Raw genomic sequence first — 23,515 nt, 5'->3', positions numbered from 1 at the left:
AAAAAGCAATGGCTGAACTTCCCCAAGATTGGTAAAAATATACTGGAATTAACGGAGGTAACAAACACCCTTTTTCTTGGTATACCGCTAGTGTTATTATTGATAGTGGCACAAACAAATGGAAATCCTCATGAACCGACACTTTGGAAACTCTATAATTTACAGGAATCAAAATTAATACAAAATCAAACTGGTCCAGGAAATAATTGGAATTTTACTGTACATTTATATTCAATGATACCTTTTGAACATGGTGGGTGCTACGGACACACGTGTCCACAAATAAGTCGATCAGCAGCCCAATGTAAAGCATATTATGTATGCCCAGCCTCAAATCCTGGAAAAAGTTATTGTAACTATCCTGGACATTTTTACTGTGGCTATTGGGGATGTGAAACTTTAGCATCAGATTGGAGAGCTGGAGGAGATGATTATCTAGAGATCAGATGGGGACCTCCTAATTGTACCCCACCAAAACATGGATATGACGGAGGAGTACAAGGACCATGTGGTCCACCACACACATGTTGGAGACTAGAAATTAAGATAAAGAAACCAGGGGATGAATCATGGTTGATAGGTCGAACTTGGGGAATTAGGTATTGGGAACCCGGAACAGATAGAGGAAGTATGTTTAAAATAATAAAAGAAAGACTTCCTTATGATCCTTTACCAATAGGACCAAATCAAGTCCTAAATCCACCCGATTCCTCTGAAGAAAAGGTTGCCCCCACAAGCGTCACAACCATTTCTCCAAACTCCCTTTCGACAACAACCAAAGACACTGTAACTGAATTCTCCTTATCCAGGGATTTAGAGTTGTCAGAACCCAAAGACCCCTTACGGAATCTAATGCAAGCCTCTTATCGTGAACTACGGGGTCTGAGGCAAAATATAAGAGTGTATCTATCAATGAAGAAGAAGATTGTTGTGAATGTGTTATGCCACGAAAAAGCTATGATTGTAATTGTGAGGTATTACCTTGTGAGTGTTATGATAAATGTTGGGATTGTGGAAAAAGGTTAGTTTGCAGTACCGAGAATGAAAGTAGCGTCTAATAAACAATAATAGGATAAAAAGAAAAAGGGGGGATTGTGAGAAATTAGGGACTATGGTATTGTTTATTAAGATTTATGTTAAGCCTAATATAAAGGTTAGAAAAGATAACCGTAATTGCTTACACAACTAAACCAGACACCACCTGCGCAAGCTAAAACTATCTGCAGGAGGATCTAAAGAACTGAGACTCTTGCAAAACAATAGAAGACCATCTAAAGGTAATCAAGGAAGACTTCAAGCCTTCAGCCTCAACGATCACCAGGAGGCAGAAAAAGACCCCCTAAGGACAACTAGAACGTGCGCAGAATATTCCACTTAAGACACGATTGCGGAACTGGAGGACTGATAAAAGAGACTGTTTTGAATGCGAGGTACGGCAGTTGGCGGAGCGCAGACTCCCCTGTCGTCCAGCGCTGTTTTTGCTCATATTCTACTTGCTACAATTAATAAAATCATAATTGAATTATGATCCGTTGTGGTCCCAATTTATAACAGCGTCATAGATGGGGTTTAAAACAAGAGGGGTGGGGACAACACTTTGTCAAATCGGTGATGCGCTTCTATTTTAAACATTCTTTCACGGTGATGCTGCAAATTATGTGTCTGCTGTTAAGACTGGTAAAATAGCCAATACATAGGAGTTGGTAAAGACAGAACATCATTCCCCACTCACCACATTCTTCCTATTAATAAGTAATTCAGTGCTGCCTTTGGTTCTGGTTGAGGTTTTTCACTCATTGCTGGTTGCAAGCTGGAGTTAACGAAGGACCAGTGATAACACAATATATAGCCATGAAATTCAACATTTCTCCCAGTTCTGACTTTTATCATCTGTAAGTTCTGAGCCAGGCTTTGAGTTTAGACCTTGACTCAGGCCTTGATTTAGGCACACGGTCTATGTTAGTGTGTCTTTAAGAATCAACAATTTAAATTGCATCTATTATAGGTGGCTTAAGTATCATCTTAAAACCAATCAAACCCTCAAGTACTTTGTGGACGTGAGGTGTTCATGGACCAGAGTCGAGTCAGTCTAATTAGGTCCATTTGCAACACAGATGAAAAGCAAATACTGAGCCAGTCTGGATTTCCAAGTGTTTAGCATGTTACACTTTGCTTTTATCTTTCCTTAAAAACCAGTACATGGGCTTTTTTCCCAGTCTTTTTCTTCACACGTCATACTCACAGCTAAAATCAGCCGGTCCCTTTCGACTAAGTCAGCCAGTTTACTCAAGAGCCTTCCTCGCTCTGAAGCGTCCATTGTACGCCAGGGTGATCCCAGCTCAAAAGCTTTTCTGGCGGCTTTAACAGCCTTGTCTACATCTGCCTGTGGGAGAAACAGAGAAACTTTTGTCATCAATAATCAATTCTGTCATCCGTCTTGTCAGTTGTCACACATGCAAGGTGTTTTGCCAGATAAGTAAGAAACACCAACCCAAATTTAAACAGAATCAGTACGGTAATTTTAGAGATGGGTTATTTTCTTTCAAACGTTTCTGCTATCGTTTCAGTAACGTGAAGTCGTATAAGAAACTGATGGGTTCTCAAAGCTTCTAAACTAAAAACATATTAAGGAACTCTATTTTTAAAATCTAAATTTTCAAACCCTCTGCCTTCTGGTGTATGTAATTGGGGTTACATCCACCAATTACACTGCTGATGCAATTTAATCTCTTTTACTTACAAAGAGGTGCCCAAATCTCTAAGTTAAATATTTAAGTACTCACCATCTAATAATCTAAAATTACCTGTGATAAAGACCAGGTTAGAAAAATATGTTCCTTACAATGTATCATAAAATGAACACAAATTTATTATTAAGGAAGATAAATCAATGCATTCAGTTTTGAAAATTTTAAGGAACATTTGTATTTCAAATAATTTTAACAATTGACTTGACCAAGTTTAAAATGTTAGGCCTAAATATTCTGAAGTCTAAACATTGTCTTTACATTAAGCAAACGAATTTGTCAGTCCATTAATGTTTCTTACAGCATAATTTATTTATCATTTGGCTTTCGCTGTAGCAGGAATATTTACAATGAATTATATAAAACTCTTTTCTGTGCAACGATGTTCTGGGGTATTGAAAACTTAACTAAAAATCTCTTCAAAGTGGGTTTTTAGTACTTGGAATTTTTCTACATTTCACAATTCTTGCAAAAGTTTTCCCAGAAAAATAATGACGTAAGAAAGGAGTTTATTCGAGATTTTTGTTAGAAATTAAAAACAAATTTCAAGGAAAAAAAAAGAGGAATCTATGCATGGCACATTTCCCTGAGCAATTTGCATGCAAATTCGTTTTTCGTACTGCTGATTACTCAAGTCATCTCTGGGGAAATCACTATGACGGTTGACTAAGTCAGCGAAGTTGACTACGCCAACACCTGAGTTAATTGTTCTAAATGTGAACCAGATCTTGAAACTTTCACTGATGTTTGTAGTCAATAACTAATTTTTAAAAGCTGGGAGTGAGGTGGATAAGTGGCTTTTGGAAAGCCCGGCACAGACCTTCTAAGCAGGAGCCTCACAGAACTTCTCAAAGTTCTTTCCAGGAAGTTTAGGAAAAGATAGGGAGGATCTCTACAAATACCACAATCATTACGATAGGGTAATACTGACAAGTCACCTATGTCAGGTAGCTGAAATCTACCGGATTAAAAAGAATTGCTTTTCTTCAGAATCTGTCAGAATATTGTCAAATGCTTCGTCACTTATCTGTGACCCAGAAAACTGCATTCAATGAAGATTTCATTCATTCCACTTTTGTCTCATCTCTATCATAAATATTCTATAGCTTTGCAATAAGACTTTGGCTTTCTGGAAGAAGAACAAAGGGAAACCATAAGTCGTACTTGTAGGAATAATTTAAATTAGAATTAAATATAGTGCTATGTGTTCTTTCTACTGCAAGTGCAGAAATAATTAAAATAACAAAAAAAAAAAAGCTGACATAGGGCTGTGAACGAAAAGTCAGCAAAAAAGATATTCTTCAACTGTGTGAAATGTACTTTAGGTACATAAATCTACCCCATGAGTATAAAGACTGAGAGCTCCTTTCAGAACTCGTTTAGACTTTTTACAGAAACACATTTCCTTCGCATCCCACTGTGTTTGTTGAGCTGCATTATTATTACTGGGGAACATTAGGATTAGTGAATACAGGTTGAAAGGGCCGTAAAAACTGAAAGGAAAAGAGTCCCCACCCACATATATGTCTGTGCTTTGTAATTTATACTTGTTCTCTTAAAATAGTACTGCAAGGCAGTGGACAGCCCTTTGTCAACCCCATTGTACACACAAATTAAATTCCTAAAATCTCTTGGCTCATTATCTAAAGACGAGGCTCTAGAACATTAGGTTCTAGTTTACTGAGTAATTAAATCTAAATTACTGATTTACTAGATTTGTACCTTTCACTGGGCAATTTAGTTAATAGCAGTTGTCATTACACATGTGTTTGCAAAATTATTGGAGAGAAAGCAAACTTGTGCATCCAAGAGTATTATCTCTTTATTTAACGAGTGATTAGATTGTTTGTAAGGAACGAAAGCTACAAAAATTCTGAAGAGTAAGTGAACAGTTGCAGGTCATGAATGATTTAATTTGAGGATGATCAAATATCAGCCCAACCTGATTTGCAATGTAATTTAGTTTTTAAACACTGAACGTAGAAGAGGCAGAAGTAGCAGCATTTTACACCAAAAGTATGTGTAGTGGGATATGATTCAGATGTTAACAGCTGATGAAATTCTTTGGCTGAGGTTAAAAAGAGACTCAGATAATCTCAGTGACTCTGAGCACTACATACAGGTAACTGGGACTGAAGAAAAACAAGAAAAAAGTGTTTGAAAAACTCATGATCAGATAGATGAAATCATCAAAACCCAGATTCATGAAGACTTTCTCAGTCATCTTTGTCCAACAAAGATTTAAAACCTGTCTTCAATGTGACCTTAATAATAGAATTATATACATCTTATTAAATAATATAATGATACAGGGTCACTATTGTTCATGTGCTGGACAGACAGCATTTGAGCCAAATTTTATCAGGAGATTCATGGTGAAATTACAGGAAAGAGTAACTGAGATTCACTGACCACAGGAGATTGAATGAACTGGGTTTCTATGTATTTCTCAAAAGAGCATTTCATTTCAGTGAACTTTTGTACAGAAGATTAAAATATTCTGAAAAAGATTGTGCTGATTATATTGGCAGTAAATTCTTGGTAACCTTATCACACAGATAAATGGCTTATAAGTTTTATAGCAGTTCTCATGGATAAAAAGATGTTTAATGGACACTGCTGCTAAATTTAAAACATTTGTTATAAAAATCATTACAGATACACATATTTCTTGACTGCAATGAACACCAGATGTCATTTTGTGAGAAATAGGAGAAAATTGCCTCACTTTTGGATGTAAAAATTTTACTTTGAAGGGAAAATTTAGAAAATGAAATAAACATTTGCAAGAACCAAACCAGTAATTACAAAACCAATTTTCTTTTCAGTCATAATCATCACTTTTTGTATACCTGTGAACTGGAAATAGAATATTCCCGTCTCAAACTTAGTTTCTCAAGAGTCATGACTTCCTGGGTCATCAGTTTTAAAGCATTTTAAGCAACATTGTCTGTTCTATTTAAAAAACTACCTCCCCCACCCTTGGTAACTTACATTTAAACTATATGGTAGCACTGGGCAAATCCCTTTCAGCAGGAAAATACATAATAGAATAAAAATACAGAGCTGCTTATCTGAGGACTTATATTTTTGTTATATCTTTGATTACATGGCATCTATCTGTAATTTTCCACTAAGAAATTGCATAAATACATTAAAAAAAAAAGGTTTGCATACAGGTGTTAGCAAACTTTTTAGTCTGCTTAAATTCATCAATTCAACATGCAGTAAGGAAACCAGTTTTGGAGGAATTAGTGTCTATTTTAACAGGTTATCTTTAGCTTCAGAGCATTTTTTAGGACTATGTTCCAGTACACTTTTCACAAAACCAAATATTTGAAGAAGGCAGTACTGAGAACACACATTCGTAGCTAAAAATGCTGATGGCAATGATCACCTTCACAGACTCTTCGCAGGTTTTGTCTGTGTCATCTATAACGAAAAGCCTTTTGTATAAACGTGTAATGAACAGATTACATCACTGTGTGAGGAAGAACCAGGAAAAAATAACAAAAACATCCCAATCAAATTATTAGATGTCACTGATCAAAGATAACAAAAAGAATCATTATTAGCAAAAAAAAAATTAGCAAGAACTATTTCATCAGAACTTTCCTCATATCTGCAAGACACTAAGAGGAAAGCAGTTTTTCAGCGTCTGTTTACAAACACTATTAATGCTCAGTAAAAATCTAAGGATTGTGTTTGCCAAAGGTATGTGGGATGAAGTAGGTACATCTCTGAGGTGATGTTTACATCAGTGCAGACAGACGCCTTCCTGATTTAAGACGCAGAACTGAATTCAGAGCCAGGGTTAAGAGCATGAGAGAAAACCCCACCTTGTCACCTTCTTCAACCTCACAGATTTTCTCTTCAGTTGCGGGGTTAAAGACGCCAAATTTTTCCCACTGACCGAATGGTGCCACTCGTTATTGATAAATATCTGCAGAGGAAGAAATAGCGAAACAATATTACTAACATATACATCATCTGTTATCATCTGTTATCTGTTTTAATGAATAAATCCATCTTTCACAGCTGAAAGCTGCCTGGTTGATAGGTACCCACATTAAAAATGGAATAGCTGTCTCCTTGTTATTCTGAAGAGATGAGTCATCACATACATGCTTCACCAGGAACACATTTTAAAATTATTTTCCTTCGGAGAGGTAAACTTTCTCTCTCTACATAATATTGCCATTTTGTTTTTACATCATAAAAACATGCTGTCACAAAAGGTTTAGTATATATAGTACACATAGTATCTCGGAGAACATTATTTCATTTAGCTTAGCTTTGCTTTCTCTTCACTCTCTGTTGCCAAAAAAAGAAAATCCCAACAAAAAATAACCTATAGCACATTTTTCTGAAATTAAAGTCAAGACTAAAAAAACCCACCACAGTCAATCGAATAAAACAGAGAAAGAATCAACCCAAACATTTTCCCATCCCAATGCTGTTATTTCCTAGGAGTCACGCTGCGGGTGCCAGAAGTGAGGTTGTGCCATATGACCGTAATCCTGCACTCAGCACATGAATATAAACGTACAAACATTCAGCAAATGCAAGAGCTGGCAGTGACTCTGTTCTGCATCTACTCTGATTTTCATGAGCAGACACCACCACTCTGGATTCTCCGTCCTCCCAGACATCATTGAATCCCTTTTACTAGTCCATTGCCTTCCTATGGGAAGGGAAACGTACCAGGAAAACCAGTATGCATTCCTCATTTCACTGCTTTATCCTGACTTTTAATTGACAGGGAGTAGACAAAGTCTAACATTAAAATCAAGAAAATAAGCTAAAATTGTGCTTTCCTCTATCTTGCCAGACTATTCTGCCTCTTTATTTAATCTTTCTATTTCAATATTTTCATAGAGTGCCGAACATGTAGTTAGCAATTAGGAAGTGCAAAAGAACAACTGCACAGCAGTTGGCCTACACCGAAGTTAATCATAGCAGCTCACCCAGCACCAATGAAAGTGTTTCTTTAGTAAGTGTTGAGAATTGTGTTCCTACTCAAAGATTAAACTTTTGTATTATCTGGAAGCACATTATGTACTGAATTTATTTCACATGGCTGGAGTAAGTACCATCAACTCTCAATGGAAACATTACTGGTGCACTTAGAACGATACCTGAGCAAATCAAGGTGGGCATATTTGTTTCCCGCATTGCACTTTTATGATTGTCGTGGGTTAGGCTGATCCGGCCACTAAACCCCACACAGCTCTCCCACCCCAGTAAAATGGAGAGGAGAAAAATGTAATAAAAGAGCTGAGGGTCGAGACAGGAACAGAGCAGCACCCACCAACCACGGTCCCGGGCAAAAGAGGCTGTTTTCTTAAAGCAAAACTATTTATTAACAGCTACCTACAAAGAGAAAAGCAAACAAAAACGGTTACTCGAGAGGATAACAAGAAAACAAGGCCAGGTCTTAAAATCAACACCACTCCCCCCCCTTTGCCTCGTCTTCCCGGCTCTACCTCCCCCCCCCAGCGGCGCAGGGGCAGGGAATGGGGGGGTGCAGGTCAGTTCATTCCAAGTTGTTACTGCCGCTTCTCTTAAAGGAGCAGGAGCCCTTACACCATTGTCCCTTGCTCCAGTGGATCCCCTACTCACGGCGAAGGCGTGAATCCTGCCCGCTGGGAGGCAAATCCTTACCCCATCGGATTTGCCCCAAGTGCGGGCTTTACCAGCCCTGGGCTTTTAAGGAGCTGTGGCCACTCGCCCTGGCGTGGGCCATCACACAGACTGTAAATGCCTCCGGCGTGGGGCGGCACAGCGACCTGGAACGCGCCTCTGCACGGACTGAGATGCGCAAATGGCCTCGCCCTGTGCCCGGAAGTCACAGCAGGCTCCGGCTCGGGCATCTCCTTTAACCAAACCCCTCCCCATCGGCGGGGGCATCCCACGGGCTCCAGATGCACCGTGCTCAGGCTCTGGCATCTCTGCGCGACGTGGGTCATCCACGGGCTGCGAGTGGGTCTCTGCTTGCCCCACCGAGGGTTGGCTGCCTGGGGCTGCTGGCAAGGGGGGCTCAGCCGCGGCACACGTTGTTCCGTCCCATCTGCACTGACCTCTGATCTGTGCGGCCGTTTCTCCCAGATCTCAGCCCTTTCTGGGTGAACTCGGCCCGGTGGGCGCCCCGGCAGCGGGGCTCTCCCCGAGTTCCCCAAGCGGCTCCGCCGCCGCCAGCCTCGACGGAGCGGGCACCGGCCCGGCCGGGCGCCGGGAGCGGGGGCCGTGCCCCTCTCCCTTCTCCTTGCCCCTGGGCAAAGGCACACACCTTTCCGGTTCCTTTGTCCGACGTAAATAGGGCAATTCGCAGAGGCGCCGATTGGCTCAAGCCCCGAGGGGGATGGGAGTCCGGTCTGATGGGCAGCTTCTGCCACCCGGAGCTCCCCTCCCACTTCAAACCATAACAATGATCCATAACCTTTTGCAGTATAATAACCTCCGAAATTCAAACCTGGGTCATTTTGTGTGGCAACAAGTACTTGGCAAAGGTCCTGTTACAGCTGAAGGAATAATTAAAAGTTTGCAATCCTTATAAAGTCTTAATGACGTCAATATCATACAAGAACCCTTTCTCCAAAGACAGCACAAATTTTCAAACATATCTGCTTTACATTTACTATCAATTTTTTTATCCGTTTGGTATGGCATTTTCCTCTGTTTCAAGCTTTGTTGTCCTAATTTCAGTTGTGCCGTATGTCCCATAGAACTATATCTAAAGAGGGTTTCATGAGTGAGCAGTCCTGTATCTCTCCAGGTTTTTGGTTACTGCATATTAATAAGATCATGAATAAGGCTGATGAAATCTGTAGAAATTAGTCTCCTTTTCCATTAAAACAAACAATCAAACAAACAAGGAAATAAATGACTGCAATTTTTCCAGAAAAAATCAATATTTTTCTATTGTGTAGGGAAAATATGGCACTATACTCACTATTTTAAAAAAGCAAATGTTGTTGTCACAGATCCTGATTTAGAATCCTGACAGTTTCTCCAGTTTCTCACAAACTGAACGATTCAGATCATTTAAATAATCACCATCAAAGGGATTAGCAAAAGTGGTTTTAATACGATGTTGTGAAAGTGCAACTTTGCTAAGTTCGATGTTGAAGTTCACTCTATTAATTACAGAGGAAACATGCAAAAGAAAATTGAGTTAGACTCGAGTCAGAAGGCTTCACAGAGAGACTGAGAGCGGGTAAGGAAGAACCTCCTGCTGAGTCACAAGGTTCAGACTGGACCCCTTTGCTTTCTAAACTCCTCGTGGAGCTGAGGTGTGACTGGGTCCAAACTTAGTCTCCGACTTTGTCAATAGTTTATGTCAAATGAAAGAAATATACGGGCTAAGAGAGACCTTCCCGTTGAGTCACGAGGTTGAGACTGGATCCCCTTTGCTTTCTAAACTCTTTCTCAGAGAGGAGTTTAAATGCAGCTGGATCCAGCCTTAGTCCCAGACTTTGTCAAGGTTTTATATCTAAAAGATATACGCTTTGTAATGTTTCATGGACATCCATTCTGCATGCAATCAGTTACCATGACAAAATTAAAATTACCATACTGCAAAGTTATGCGCGGTATCATTCGCTTACCAAAGATCTGCCATTGGTAAAAGGTCTTTATGTCTTGAGGAGTAACTTTGAGAAGTATCCCAGCTAAAGGCTAGACCACTGCCATACAGCCATGCTACCTGGCAGGGAGAGCTCAAAGGGTCCCTTTGGCTGTCATATTTATGGATAAAGTGATTGGCTTGTAGTCAAAGCACATGGGATGCAAGAGGTGCACGTGAGGCTCCTCATATCCCTAACTTTCTTTTTACTTGATAAATGAGGCTTGGAAAAACAGTCCGCTATTCATGTGTAAATCACATGATCAGTGTTCTAAGCTCATATGTACCAATGCTGATGGTGCCACTCTGCTCCTTTGTGGGTTTTCAGATAACAGATTGAAACTAGAGGAGTTCTTGGCTACTGCTCAGGCCTTTAACTCTTCCCGAACCTGCACCAAACCACCACTGCCAGTCTCGTTGAGGGATTAAGTACACCTGTTACAGCCGTCTTCTTTTAAAAGAAATAGAATCATAGAATGGTTAGAGTTGGAAGGGACCTCAAAGATCATCTAGTTCCAACCCCCCTGCCATGGGCAGGGACACCCTCTACTACACCAGGTTGCCCAAAGCCTCATCCAGCCTGGCCTTGAACACTGCCAGGGATGGGGCATCTACAACTTCTCTGGGCAACCTGTTTCAGTACCTCACCACCCTCAGAGCTGGCATTTCTCAAAATAGTTGTTTTTCTTTGGAAAAATAAAAAAATCAAAGAGTACTGTAGTTTCTGGAACACCACTGTGACTGAGATACTAAAGTATCTTTTCTGAATTAAACTTTGTATTTCTTTAGTTGTTTGTTTGGGTTTTTTTTTATGTATTTTGGAAACAGGAAAGAGCTCTCATATAGCAGAACTACAGAGCTTTCATAGCTTGTTAAATATTTACAAAGTAAGGTCCTGTTTGATTTATTCAAGAAAGACACGCATTGAAATCTGGTCCGTTTTTTTCCATGAAAAAAAACAGGTTAGAATGGAATTCCAATGGACCATCTGGAAAATCGCTGAACACTTTGCTTTTAGAAAAGAAACTAAGCAGTGGGTCTAGAAAAAAAAAATTTCCATTGCAATGTTAATGAGAAAAATAATGAACAGTAACGGAGAAGTATCCAAAGAGAAAAGGTCCTTTCTGTTCAGTTGTTCTGCCTGAGCATTTCAGAGAGCAGAGTTTCAATTTTTTCTGCAAATAGTTGATTCAAAGTCCGTGCAGATATCTGCGTGCTATGACATAAAACAGGCAAAGGGTATCTTCGACCTGGAAACACGAGACTGGATTCATATCTCCTTTGTCTGTGCATTTCTAACTGCATATGGAAAGAATTTGCTATTACAGATATGGTAATATTGAGTAATTAGTGATGGTGCACTTCATATGTTTTTGTGACAGTTACTCATTTAAGCTGAAAAACAGGTTCATTATCTCTAAGAAAAACATGTGAGTGAATTTTATTTTATTTTCATTTTCAAACATCTCTTTCCACATCAGTTTATTTGGTATAATTATTTAAATCTGATTGTAATATGCTGACAATTTAATTCGTTCTCACTGTTCTGAAAAATAATATAAGAACAGAAACTTTTCCTTCTTTGTTCCATTTATACTTTGAGAAACTTCACTGCAGAAAGTTTGTTCTAGGAGAAAACCAACACCCACCCCAAGTGCAATATGAAATGATTCTATCACACTCACTCACTTCCTGAAATACTTTGGCTAAAAGGATCACCGAACATTAATTGTTAATGCTCATAATATCAGAAACAGATCAGAACAAACATTTTAAGCACTTTTAAACAACAAATTTAAGCAAATTTTTAAACCGATTTACAGTAGCATCCACGGTTCATAGAAGATTAAAACGAGCACAGCCTATTGTCTGAGCTGAAAGCATAAGAAAAATGAAGAAACACAAATGCTTCTCACCTTGGTGTACTTAATTTTCAGATCTTTGAGTGGTTCTGGCAGCATTGGCAGAACGGGAGCAGGATTGCTGTCCGAGCTTTGCTTCTTCATATTTTCAACTGAGAAGTTTGAGGATGTTTCTCAAACACAGGTGAAATGAGATCAAAGGGACTCACAGTGGTGTTGTCCTGACAGAGCTCTCAGCTTTATTTGTGCTTTTTTACCTGTACCAGCAGTGATATATTTGCATACAAGAACACGATTGGATGAAAGAATTCCTTGCAAAGAGAAAACGACACTGCAAGACCCAAAGCAACAGCCTTTTCACGGAGCCGAGACCTCAGTGAAGCAAACGCTGCTGAAACAACCCGCTGAGTCAGATACGATGAATATCTCACCGGGGAACACAGTTTGAGGCATCCTTGTCCCACCTGTAAAATCATTTTCTTTGGCAGGTGGATTCCCAGATTTTAAGTGAAGTTCTTCACGTACCTGAACGCAGCTCTGAAGGTAAAGACAGACTCATGAGTTGTGGAAACAAACTCAGCCCTTCTCACTGGAGAGCTGGCGAGAACGATTCCCAGAGTCGGAAAGTGTTCACTAAAATACAAACCGCTTTGGGTTACGCTTTAATATGTCCAGAGTACATCATAACTCCTGTAATTAGGACCTGCTTTATAGATCACAGATACAAGGATGAGTACAGTGATACAAAATCCTTCACAAGTTTTTCAAGAAATATGAAGTTAGGACATAATTGATCCATGCAGGAAAAATGTTCTGTGGGTAGAGCCAGACAAAATCTTTTTTTTTTCAGGCAGCACCACAATTTTAAGGACAAAATTTTTACTGTTGTGACCTTGGAAAAATTTGATTTTGTGCTTTTCAAAACAAATTATTTAATAGACAGGACTTTTCCACCCAGCCTGGAACCCACTAGTTCATGTATGTCCATGTCCTAGTTTTAGCTGGGACAGAGTTTTTAACAGCCAGAAGAGCTCCGTGTTTTGGTCTCACTCAGAGGCTCACTCTGAGAAGAATGTTGATAGCAAGCTGATGTTTGTGGTTGGAAGTGAAACTCCAAGGACTTTTCAGTGTGCCGGAGTGCAGGAACACGGCGTGATAAGGGGGGAGCATAGCTGGGACAAGGGGGACACGATTCCCCTTGTCATTTGTGGTGGAACTTGGAAGATTGAGGCCAAACTGGCCGATTAGTATTCCATATCATGCAGTGTCATGCCCAGTATAAAAGTGAGGGTCAGCCAGGAAGAGGGGCTTTTGCGCTTTGGCTCTTTTGCGCTTGCTGCGCTTTTGCTCTGCTGTTTTTCTTTCTTTTCTCTCTCTCTCTGCCCCTCTCTATTTCGGGGCCTCGCGTTCGTCCGGGATTGCAGCTTCAGGACGAGACGGGCTTCGCATACGAGGGGGTGGTGAGCACCTACACTGTATTAAATCATCTGTATAAAATCATTCTTATCTAAACCCACGTGTTTCCCGTTAATACTTTAATTCTCTCCCTCATTCCTGGAGGTGTGGGAGGGGGAGTGACCGGCTGGGGGGGCGGAGGGGGGGGGGTCAGCCTAATCCACGACAGTCTGGGTGTTGGACCGGCATGAAAAGTACGTTATCGGTAATTAAGGGCTTTGCTATACTGTACGGTGTAACTCTGATAAGATCATCGGTGCTGGGACCGGCTCAGTCTTTGTATTCGGTGGTGCAGAGGGGGATGGTGATGTGGAGCTCGTTTATTAATTTTGAGCATCGCCTGGCGGATATCATCGCCAATTATACCGGTGACTTTTCATTCACAAAAGCTTACGTTGATTTTGATAATGCCGAACATCGTTGGAATAATTTAACGGGTTTGATTGTCCTGCAAGTTCTCCTGAATATATGTTTAATTATCTATATATTCAAAGTCAACGGCCATTTAGGGGTGTATATCAATTTATTTCTCGGGTTATTGTGCTTGCCATCTCAACCCCCATGACAAGCACTATAGCTACTCAGACTACAACGGTATCAGTTGCCCCCGTAAGGAAAAGAAAATGTATACAAAAGTTAGAAGATGAAGAAGAGCAATCAGGGCCATCACAACAACCAAATGAGGAAGAGCAATCAGGGCCATCAGAGCAACCAGACAAAGGAGAGCAACCAGGGCCATCACAACGATTGGAGGAAGAGTAACCGAGGAAATGTGTGCGAAAGTCAGAACGCAGAGGAGAGGATGATGATGATGAAGAGCAACCAGGGCCATCACAAGAAATGAAGCGGGAGCGTTCTGTTTTGCCCCAGAGAAAATCTCAATGGAGGAGGAGTGGCATCATAGATGAGACGATAACCACCAGATCTCTAAAAATGAGCGAGCTGCGAGATATTCGAAAAGATTATGGCCGTCTTAGAGGTGAGCCCATTGTCACTTGGTTGCTCAGATGCTGGGACATAGGAGCCAATAGTCTGGAGTTAGATGGTAATGAAGCCAGGCAGCTGGGAGCCCTTGCCATGGATGGAGGCATTGATAAAGCAATTGGAAGGCAGACACAAGTCCGCAGCCTCTGGAGACGGCTCCTGGCAGCTATAAAAGAAAGGTATCCCTACAAGGACGAGGTGCCATGTAATGTAAGCAAGTGGACCAACATAGAAAAAGCTATTCAGTATCTGAGAGAACTGGCTGTGTGAGAGTTGATTTATCTTGACTCGAGAAGCGGACCAAGACTGGAAGATCCAGATGACGTCCGGTGCACATGACCAAAGTGGCAGAAGATTATACGGAGTGCGCCAGCAGCATATTCCACCTCATTGGCAATAATGGACTTCGGGGACAATGAAGCACCACTATCTGTAGGTAATCTGGTCACCTACCTCCGACGATATGATGATACTACTTCTATATGTACCTGTGTTGCGGCTGTGGAAAAGCTGTCTGAAGAGATCCCATAATTAAGAGAAAAAGTAGATTTCCTGCCACCTGAATGTTCTAGAATTTCAGCTGTTAGAACCAGGCGTTACCCTCCTCAAGAGAGACGGTACAGATCACGGGGTGAGCTGTGGTTCTACCTCCCTGATCATGGAGAAGACATGAGAAGGTGGGATGGAAAACCCACGTCTGCTTTAGAGGCCAGGGTACGCCAGTTGGGAGGAAGAACCAACAAGAACAGAACTTTCTCCAATTCCTCCAGGACAGCTGTTGCCCCAGTCTACAGTGAGCAGTCCACTAGTCAAAATGGGAGGGCTGATCCTCCTAGCCACCCTGACTCTAATCCTGCTGATTCCTCTGATGAATATGATAACAGGCATTAGAGGGGCCCTGCCTCCAGCCAGGTGGAGGACAGGGATAATCGAGTTTACTGGACTGTGTGGATTCGGTGGCCTGGCACATCATACCCCAGAAAGTATAAGGCTTTAGTGGATACTGGTGCCCAATGCACCTTGATACCGTCGAACTTTAGAGGGGCAGAATCCATCTGTATTTCTGGAGTGACGGGGGGGGTCTCAACAACTGACTGTGTTAGAGGCTGAAGTGAGCCTAACTGGACAGCAGTGGCAAAAACACCCTATTGTAACTGGCCCAGAAGCACCGTGCATCCTTGGCATAGATTATCTTAAGAGAGGGTATGTTAAGGACCCAAAAGGGTATCGGTGGGCTTTTGGCATAGCTGCAGTAGAGACAGAAGAAGGCAGGAGCCTGTCTACTTTGCCTGGTCTCTCAACGGACCCTTCTGCTGTGGAGTTACTGAGGATCGAGGAACAACAGGTGCCAATTGCTAATACAACAGTGCACCGACGGCAATATCGTACCAACCGACATGCTGTAATTCCTATCCATAAGTTGATTTGTCAACTGGAGAGTCAAGGAGTCATCATGAAGAACCGCTCACCTTTTAACAGCCCCATATGGTCTGTGCGTAAGTCCAATGGCGAGTGGAGGCTGACGGTAGGCTATCGTGGCTTGAATGAAGTTACACCACCATTGAGTGCTGCCGTGCCAGATATGCTGGAACTTCAGTATGAACTGGAGTCAAAGGCAGCCAGGTGGTACGCTACAATTGATATCGCTAATGCGTTTTTCTCAATTCCTTTGGCACTGGAATGCAGGCCACAGTTTGCTTTCACTTGGAGGGGCATCCAGTATACCTGGAATCGACTGCCCCAGGGGTGGAAACACAGCCCCACTATTCGCCATGGATTGATCCATACTGCAGTGGAACATGGTGAAGCCCCTGAACATTTGCAATATATTGATATCATTGTATGGGGCAACACAGCAGAAGAAGTTTTTGAGAAAGGTGAAAAGATAATCAATATACTTCTGAAAGCAGGTTTTGCCATAAAACAAAGTAAGGTCAAGGGACCTGCCCAGGAGATCCACTTTTTGGGAATAAAATGGCAAGATGGACGTCGTCAAATCCCAATGGATGTGATTAATAAAATAACAGCTATGTCCCCACCAACCAACGAAAAGGAAGCACAAGCTTTCTTAGGCATTGTGGGTTTCTGGCGAATGCATATTCCCGACTACAACCAGATTGTAAAACCCCTCTATCAAGTAACCCGGAAGAAGAACAATTTTGAATGGAGCCCAGAGCAAAAACAAGCCTTTGAACAAATTAAACAAGAAATAGTCCATGCGGTAGCCCTGGGACCAGTCCGGAGAGGACAAAAATGTCAAAAACGTGCTCTACACTGCAGCCGGGGAGAATGGCCCTACCTGGAGTCTCTGGCAAAAAGCGCCAGGGGAGACGCGAGGTCGACCTCTTGGGTTTTGGAGTCGAGGATACAAAGGATCCGAAGCCAACTATACTCCAACTGAAAAAGAGATACTGGCAGCATATGAAGGAGTCCGAGCTGCTTCTGAAGTGATTGGTGCGGAAGCACAGTTGCTCCTGGCACCCCGATTGCCAGTGCTCGGCTGGATGGTCAAAGGGAGCGTCCCGTCTACACACCACGCAACTGATGCCACATGGAGCAAGTGGATCGCACTGATCACACAAAGAGCTCGGACAGGAAACCTCAATCGCCCAGGAATTTTGGAAGTGATCACTAACTGGGCTGAAGGTAAAGACTTTGGAATGTCACCGGAGGAGGAGGAGCTGACACGTGCTGAGGAGGCTCCACCATATAATGAACTCTCAGACAATGAGAAGAAATATGCTCTGTTTACCGACGGATCCTGTCGCCTTGTAGGAAAACATCGAAAATGGAAAGCTGCTGTATGGAGCCCTACTCGACAGGACGCAGAAGCTACCAAAGGAGAAGGCGAATCAAGTCAGTTTGCGGAGATGAAAGCCATCCAACTGGCTTTAGACATCGCTGAACGAGAAAAGTGGCCAATGCTCTATCTCTATACCGACTCTTGGATGGTAGCAAATGCCCTGTGGGGATGGCTACGGCAATGGAAGCAGAGCAGCTGGCAACGCAGAGGTAAACCCATCTGGGCTGCCCCGTTGTGGAAAGACATTGCTGCTCGAGTGGAGAAGCTGGTTGTTAAAGTACGTCATGTAGATGCCCACGTACCCAAGAGTCGGGCCACGGAAGAACATCAAAACAATCAACAGGTGGATCGGGCCGCCAAGTTTAAAGTGGCTCAGGTGGATCTGGACTGGCAACATAAAGGTGAAAAATTTCTAGCTCGTTGGGCCCATGATGCCTCAGGCCATCAAGGAAGGGACGCCACATACAAATGGGCTCGTGATCGAGGGGTGGACCTAACTACGGACACTATTGCAGAGGTGATCCATGAATGTGAAACGTGTGCTGCAATCAAGCAAGCCAAGCGGTTAAAACCTCTTTGGTATGGAGGGCGTTGGTTGAAATATATGTATGGGGAGGCTTGGCAAATTCACTATGTCACACTTCCACAAACTCGCAGTGGCAAGCGTTACGTGCTCACAATGGTGGAAGCAACCACTGGATGTCTGGAAACCTATGCTGTGCCCCATGCCACCGCCCGGAACACGATCTTGGGCCTTGAAAAGCAAGTCTTGTGGCGGCATGGCACCCCAGAAAGAATTGAGTCAGACAACAGGACTCATTTCTGTAACAATCTTATAGACACCTGGGCCAAAGAGCATGGCATCGAGGGGGTGTATCACATCCCCTATCATGCACCAGCTTCTGGGAAGATTGAATGATATAATGGATTGCTAAAAACCACACTGAAAGCAATGGGTGATGAAACCTTTAAACATTGGGATACACATTTAGCAAAAGCCACCTGGTTAGTCAACACTAGAGGATCTGCCAATCGAGCTGGTCCTGCGCAATCAGAACTTCTACGTACTGTAGAAGGAGATAAAGTCCCTGTAGTGCACATGAGGAATATACTCGGGAAGACAGTTTGGGTTATTCCTGCCTCGGGTAAAGGTAAACCCATTCGTGGGATTGCTTTTGCTCAGGGACCTGGGTGCACTTGGTGGGTGATGCAGAAGGACGGGGAAGTCCGATGTGTACCTCAAGGGGATTTGATGTTGGGTGAAAATAGATGATAAAATGAATTGAATCGTGTGATATTAATTGCTGAACAACCTGTCCCTGCATACCATCATCGCTATGGTTGTCACATTGTACTAATGTCATTATATTAAGAATCATCCAGGTTAATGAAGAATGAACTTCGGCAGAATCCAAACACCCAGCAACTTCTTCGAGATCAACATCTTCAACCTGCAGACGGCGGCTGGATACACCAACTAGGAGCTCCAGGCGCCACACGCAACAAAGACAACATGTCATCCGTTCTACCGACTGAGCGAATTCCACGTCATCTTTCCTGCTACAACAGATGAAGACACATTTTGGAGGGATGACCCATGGCTAAGGAAATAGTATATACGTAAGGTTTGAGCACGACGTGCATGGTATGGAATAAGGGGTGGCTACTGTCCCAGTTTTAGCTGGGACCGGGTTAGCCCTTCTTTTTAACAGCTGGAAGAGCTCCATGTTTTGGTTTTACTCAGAGACTCGCTCTGAGAAGAATGCTGATAGCAAGTTGATGTTTGTGGTTGGACGTGAGACTCCAAGGACTTTTCAGTGTGCCGGAGTGTAGAAGCACGGTGAGATAAGGGGGGAGCATAGCCGGGACAAGGGGGACACAATTTTCCTTGTGATCTGTGGTGGAACTTAAGATTGAGGCCAAACTGGCCAATCGCTATTCCATATCATGCAGCGTCATGCCCAGTATAAAAGTGAGGGGCAGCCGGACAGAAGGGCTTTTGCGCTTTGGCTCTTTCGCCGCTTTTGCTCTTGCTGCGCTGTTGCTCTATTGTTTTTCTTTCTTTTTCTCTCTCTCCCAGCACTCCTACTCTCGGAGTACTCTCTCTCTGCCTCTCTCTATTTCGGGGCCTCACGTTTGTCCAGTATTGCAGTTCGGGATGAGACGGGCTTCGCATAAGAGGGGGTGGTGAGCATCTACCCTTTGTGTTAAATCATCTGTATTAATCATCTTCTGTATTCTTATCTCAACCCACAGGTTTCCCGTTTCTCCTTTAATTCTCTCCCTTATCCCTGGCGGTGGGGGAGGGGGAGTGACCAGCTGTGTGTGGGATTCGACCTAACCCACGAGAAATGTCAGTTGCTCTTCCCCTACCCATCAATGCTGAACCTCATCATGGAAGGCCACCAAATTAGTCAGGCAGGATTTGCCTTTAGTGAAGCCATGTTGGCTGTCACCAATCACCTCCTTATTTTCCATGTGCCTTAGCATAGTCGCCAGGAGTATCTGCTCCATGATCTTGCCGGGCACAGAGGTGAGACTGACTGGCCTGTCGTTCCCTGGGCCGTTTTTCCCCTTTTTAAAGATGGGGGCTGTATTTCCCCTTTTCCAGTCAGTGGGAACTTCACCAGACTTCCACAACTTCTGAAATATGATGGATAGTGGCTTAGCAACTTCATCTGCCAGTTTCCTCAGGACCCGCAGATGCACCTCGTCTGGTCCCATGGACTTGTCCACCTTCAGGCTCTTCAGATGGTCTCGAACCTGATCTTCTGGCAAAGACCAGTTGCCTGGGGTAGGGCAAATAGGGCGTCCAGGCTCTTCAGTTTTAGACTATCATGGATGCACGTGGAGAGGACACACGTGAGGATGGTGCTGCCACTGGAGTGTAGCCATGTCCTCAGCTGCCACCCCGGAAACTCCCCATCCCTCCCTGGTGGCTCAAAGCGGCTTCAGGTGCCTGATGACCCTCCCGGCCACCTGCTTGTCGTAGGGGCTGGAGTCCCTCATGGCTTCGATGCCTGCAAGAACGACGTCGTTCTTTTCACCATGATGACATTGTGGAGCAAAGACGCCAAAGATGTGCTTTCAGCTTCCAGTTCCCTTTGGACCTGTTGATGCTCTGGGTTGTCCTCTGACAGCGTTCTACCTAAATGGGGGAGGGGGGCCCTTAAAATGAAGGCTGTAGTAAGAAAAGATGGTTTGGGACTCCCAAAACAAGGATTTTGGCCCCCACAATGAGATTTTAGGCTCTAAAAGTGAAACTCTGGTTCGCACAGAAAGGTTGTGTGTCACAAAAGACAGGTTTGGATCCCCAAAATGAGGATTTTGAACCCAAAAACAAGGTTTAATACTTTGAAAATTAAACTGAGGGTCCTAAAGAAAGGCTATGGGTCATAAAAAAACACATTGCGATCCTCAAAATTAGGATTTTGGACCCAAAAATAAGGGTTTAGACTCTGAAAATGAACTGGTGGACTCTAAAAATAAGCTATGGGTCATTAAAGACAGGTCAGGACCCTCAAAATGAGGATTTTGGCCCTAAAAATGAAGCTTTGGAAATGAAAATGATGTTTTGAACTCTGAAATTAGGTTTTGTGCTCTCAAGTGATGCTTTGGCACCAAAAACTAAGGCTTTGCAGCCGAAAAATATTTTATTGGAGTGTCAAAATGAGGTTTTTGGGCACCTTCGCAGCATGCAGCTGTCCCTGGGAGATAGTAGCTCTTGTGACTTACCCTGTTCGGGCTGTGAAGACTTTTCTCCAGTTGAGCTCTCCTCTGCCCTCCTCTCCCCAGATGCCTTTAGCCAGGACGTGCCATGAGCTCATCCATCCCGGTCCCGCTCAGCAGCAGAGGACCCACCCGGGGCATTTCAATGACATCTCTGTGTGTTTCCTGCTGACTTCATCAACCTCAGACAGCCAGAGGCACTTGAAGTCAGCTGGAACTCCCTCTGGGTGACTCGTCACACCGCAGCACTGCCCTTCCAGTGACTTTTTCCTCGTGCCCTGTGCGGACCTCCCCAGCTGTGCGTTGTGCCATTACAGAAGCACAGAGAAGACGAGAAGCTCAATATGAGCCGGCAATGTGCTCTTGCGGCCCAGAAGGCCAACTGCATCCTGGGCTGCATCAAGAGGATCGTGGCCAGCAGGTCGAGGGAGGTGATTCTCCCCCTCTACTCTGCCCTCGTGAGACCTCACCTGGAGTACTGCATCCAGTTCTGGAGCCCCCAACATAAGAAGGACATGGACCAGTTGGAGAGGGTCCAGAGGAGGGCCACGAAGATGATAAGAGGGCTGGAGCACCTTTCCCATGAGGACAGGCTGAAAGAGTTGGGGCTGTTCAGCCTGGAGAAGAGGCGGCTCCGGGGTGACCTTATAGCGGTCTTCCAGTACCTCAAGGAGCCCTACAAGAAAGATGGGGAGAGGCTGTTCAGGAGCGCCAGTTGTGATAGGACAAGGGGTAATGGTTTTAAAATAGAGGGAGGTAGATTCAGGTTGGATATTAGGAAAAAATGTTTTACCATGAGAGTTGTAGAACACTGGAACAGGTTGCCCAGAGAGGTGGTGGATGCTCCATCCCTGGAGACGTTCAAGGCCAGGTTGGACGAGGCCCTGAGCAACCTGCTCTAGTTGGAGATATCCCTGTTCCTTGCAGGGGGGTTGGACTAGATGACCTTTGAAGGTCCCTTCCTGCCCTAACTATTATATGATTCTATAATTATTTCTTTCTCGTGCTGCTTCTTACTCTGAAGAAATCCTTCATCGTCTCTGAAAATGGGACACACCCATTTGTGCGGTGCAACACCAGTGCTGAGTCTAGGGGGATGATAACTCAGGTTGTTTGGGTGGCCCACGCTCCTCCTAATGCAGCCCCATATGCAACTGCCTTTGCTCATAGTGTCCACACTCTACTGACTCGTAGGGCATCCCTCGTAGTGCCCAGGACCTTCTCCTCAGTCATTGCTCTACCAGACAAGTCCCAGACTGTCCTGATGCATGAGGTTATTCTCCCCCTACACCCCTCTGCCCACCAATGGAGGACTGGTCACTTCTCATTGTAAAACTTCAGATGACTTACTTTGGCCAAATCCCAGATTTTCTCAAGGTCCCCATGGACTGAAGCACCATTTCCTCAGCTTTTCACGTTTCCATGCAGCTGATTCCTCTTTGTTGAGCTGTCTGACGCAAGAGAAGAGCATGAGGAACTGCAAAGCACTACAAACACCCCCTGCTAGAGAAACTGGAGGGTCTTGGGGGTCTAGTAGTGACACAGCCATAGGTCTGACCAAGCGGAGAAGTTGCCCTTTATGGGAGAGAACAGCAGGAACCCATGAAGCTCTGCCTGGGGATGGACAATGAGTCAGCTGAGAGCTGAAGGGCAGCAGGAGAGGGCAGAACAACGTGGGCAATGCTGCGGTGGGTGGATGTCGGCTGTGGAACCCACTGCCCTGTGGGGCATCATGCTTACAGACAAGGAAGATCTGCTCAGGGGTGTCACCATCAGGGATGAGAAGGGAAAGTTGAGGCTCCTGAAAGAAGCAAACCCATAGGGTTTTCCTTTGGTTTATTCGCCTTTTCTGTGTTGATTTTAAATATTTTATTTTTCCCTCTGACAGCTGGAACGTTCTATGAAAACTCTCTTTCAGCAGGAAAGTTGTCAGTGACTGAGGAGGAATCTGTTTGCAAAACTTTCTGATCTATCTGGAAAAGTTCAAGCGTGGATGGAAAGACAGTCCTAAAACAGAACAGTTTTAACAGACAGGATATTTGCCTTTTCCTCTGGTGTTCCCTGAAAGCAAAGCCTTTCCCAGGGAATAAAACGTCTCTCTCCTCTAACTGTCCTGCTTACCTTCACTTCCCACACGCCTCTTCGATTATCACCATCCTCATGCCGCTTTCTCTCTGTTTCTCTCCTAATCAAAAGGTCAAAGCCACTTTGCTGAGCTGTTTTAGCTGTGAAGAGAACACATTTTAGACCAACTACAAGATATGTTTAAATAGCCTGGAGTAAGAACCTGGGGAAACACCCATTTCTTCTC

At 43.5% G+C, this 23,515-nt stretch overlaps 1 protein-coding gene across 1 annotated transcript in view; it reads right to left on the bottom strand.

The window, feature by feature from the left end:
- Nucleotides 1–12,377, bottom strand: part of LOC104370442 (aldehyde dehydrogenase 1A1) — a 34,480-nt gene extending 22,103 nt beyond the window's left edge. The window contains exons 1-3 of the mRNA XM_086630716.1: nucleotides 12,288–12,377; nucleotides 6,587–6,690; nucleotides 2,243–2,383 (exon numbers count right to left, since the gene is read on the bottom strand). Of these exons, the coding sequence (XP_086486842.1) occupies nucleotides 2,243–2,317 (75 nt within the window). The 5' untranslated portion in view covers nucleotides 2,318–2,383; nucleotides 6,587–6,690; nucleotides 12,288–12,377. The remainder of the gene's footprint in view (nucleotides 1–2,242; nucleotides 2,384–6,586; nucleotides 6,691–12,287) is intronic.
- Nucleotides 12,378–23,515: the final 11,138 nt, after the last annotated feature.

Source organism: Tauraco erythrolophus, unplaced genomic scaffold, assembly GCF_009769465.1.
Source record: "Tauraco erythrolophus isolate bTauEry1 unplaced genomic scaffold, bTauEry1.pri scaffold_47_arrow_ctg1, whole genome shotgun sequence".
Taxonomy (NCBI): Eukaryota; Metazoa; Chordata; class Aves; order Musophagiformes; family Musophagidae; genus Tauraco; species Tauraco erythrolophus.
This window is presented reverse-complemented; position numbering and strand designations above follow the sequence as displayed.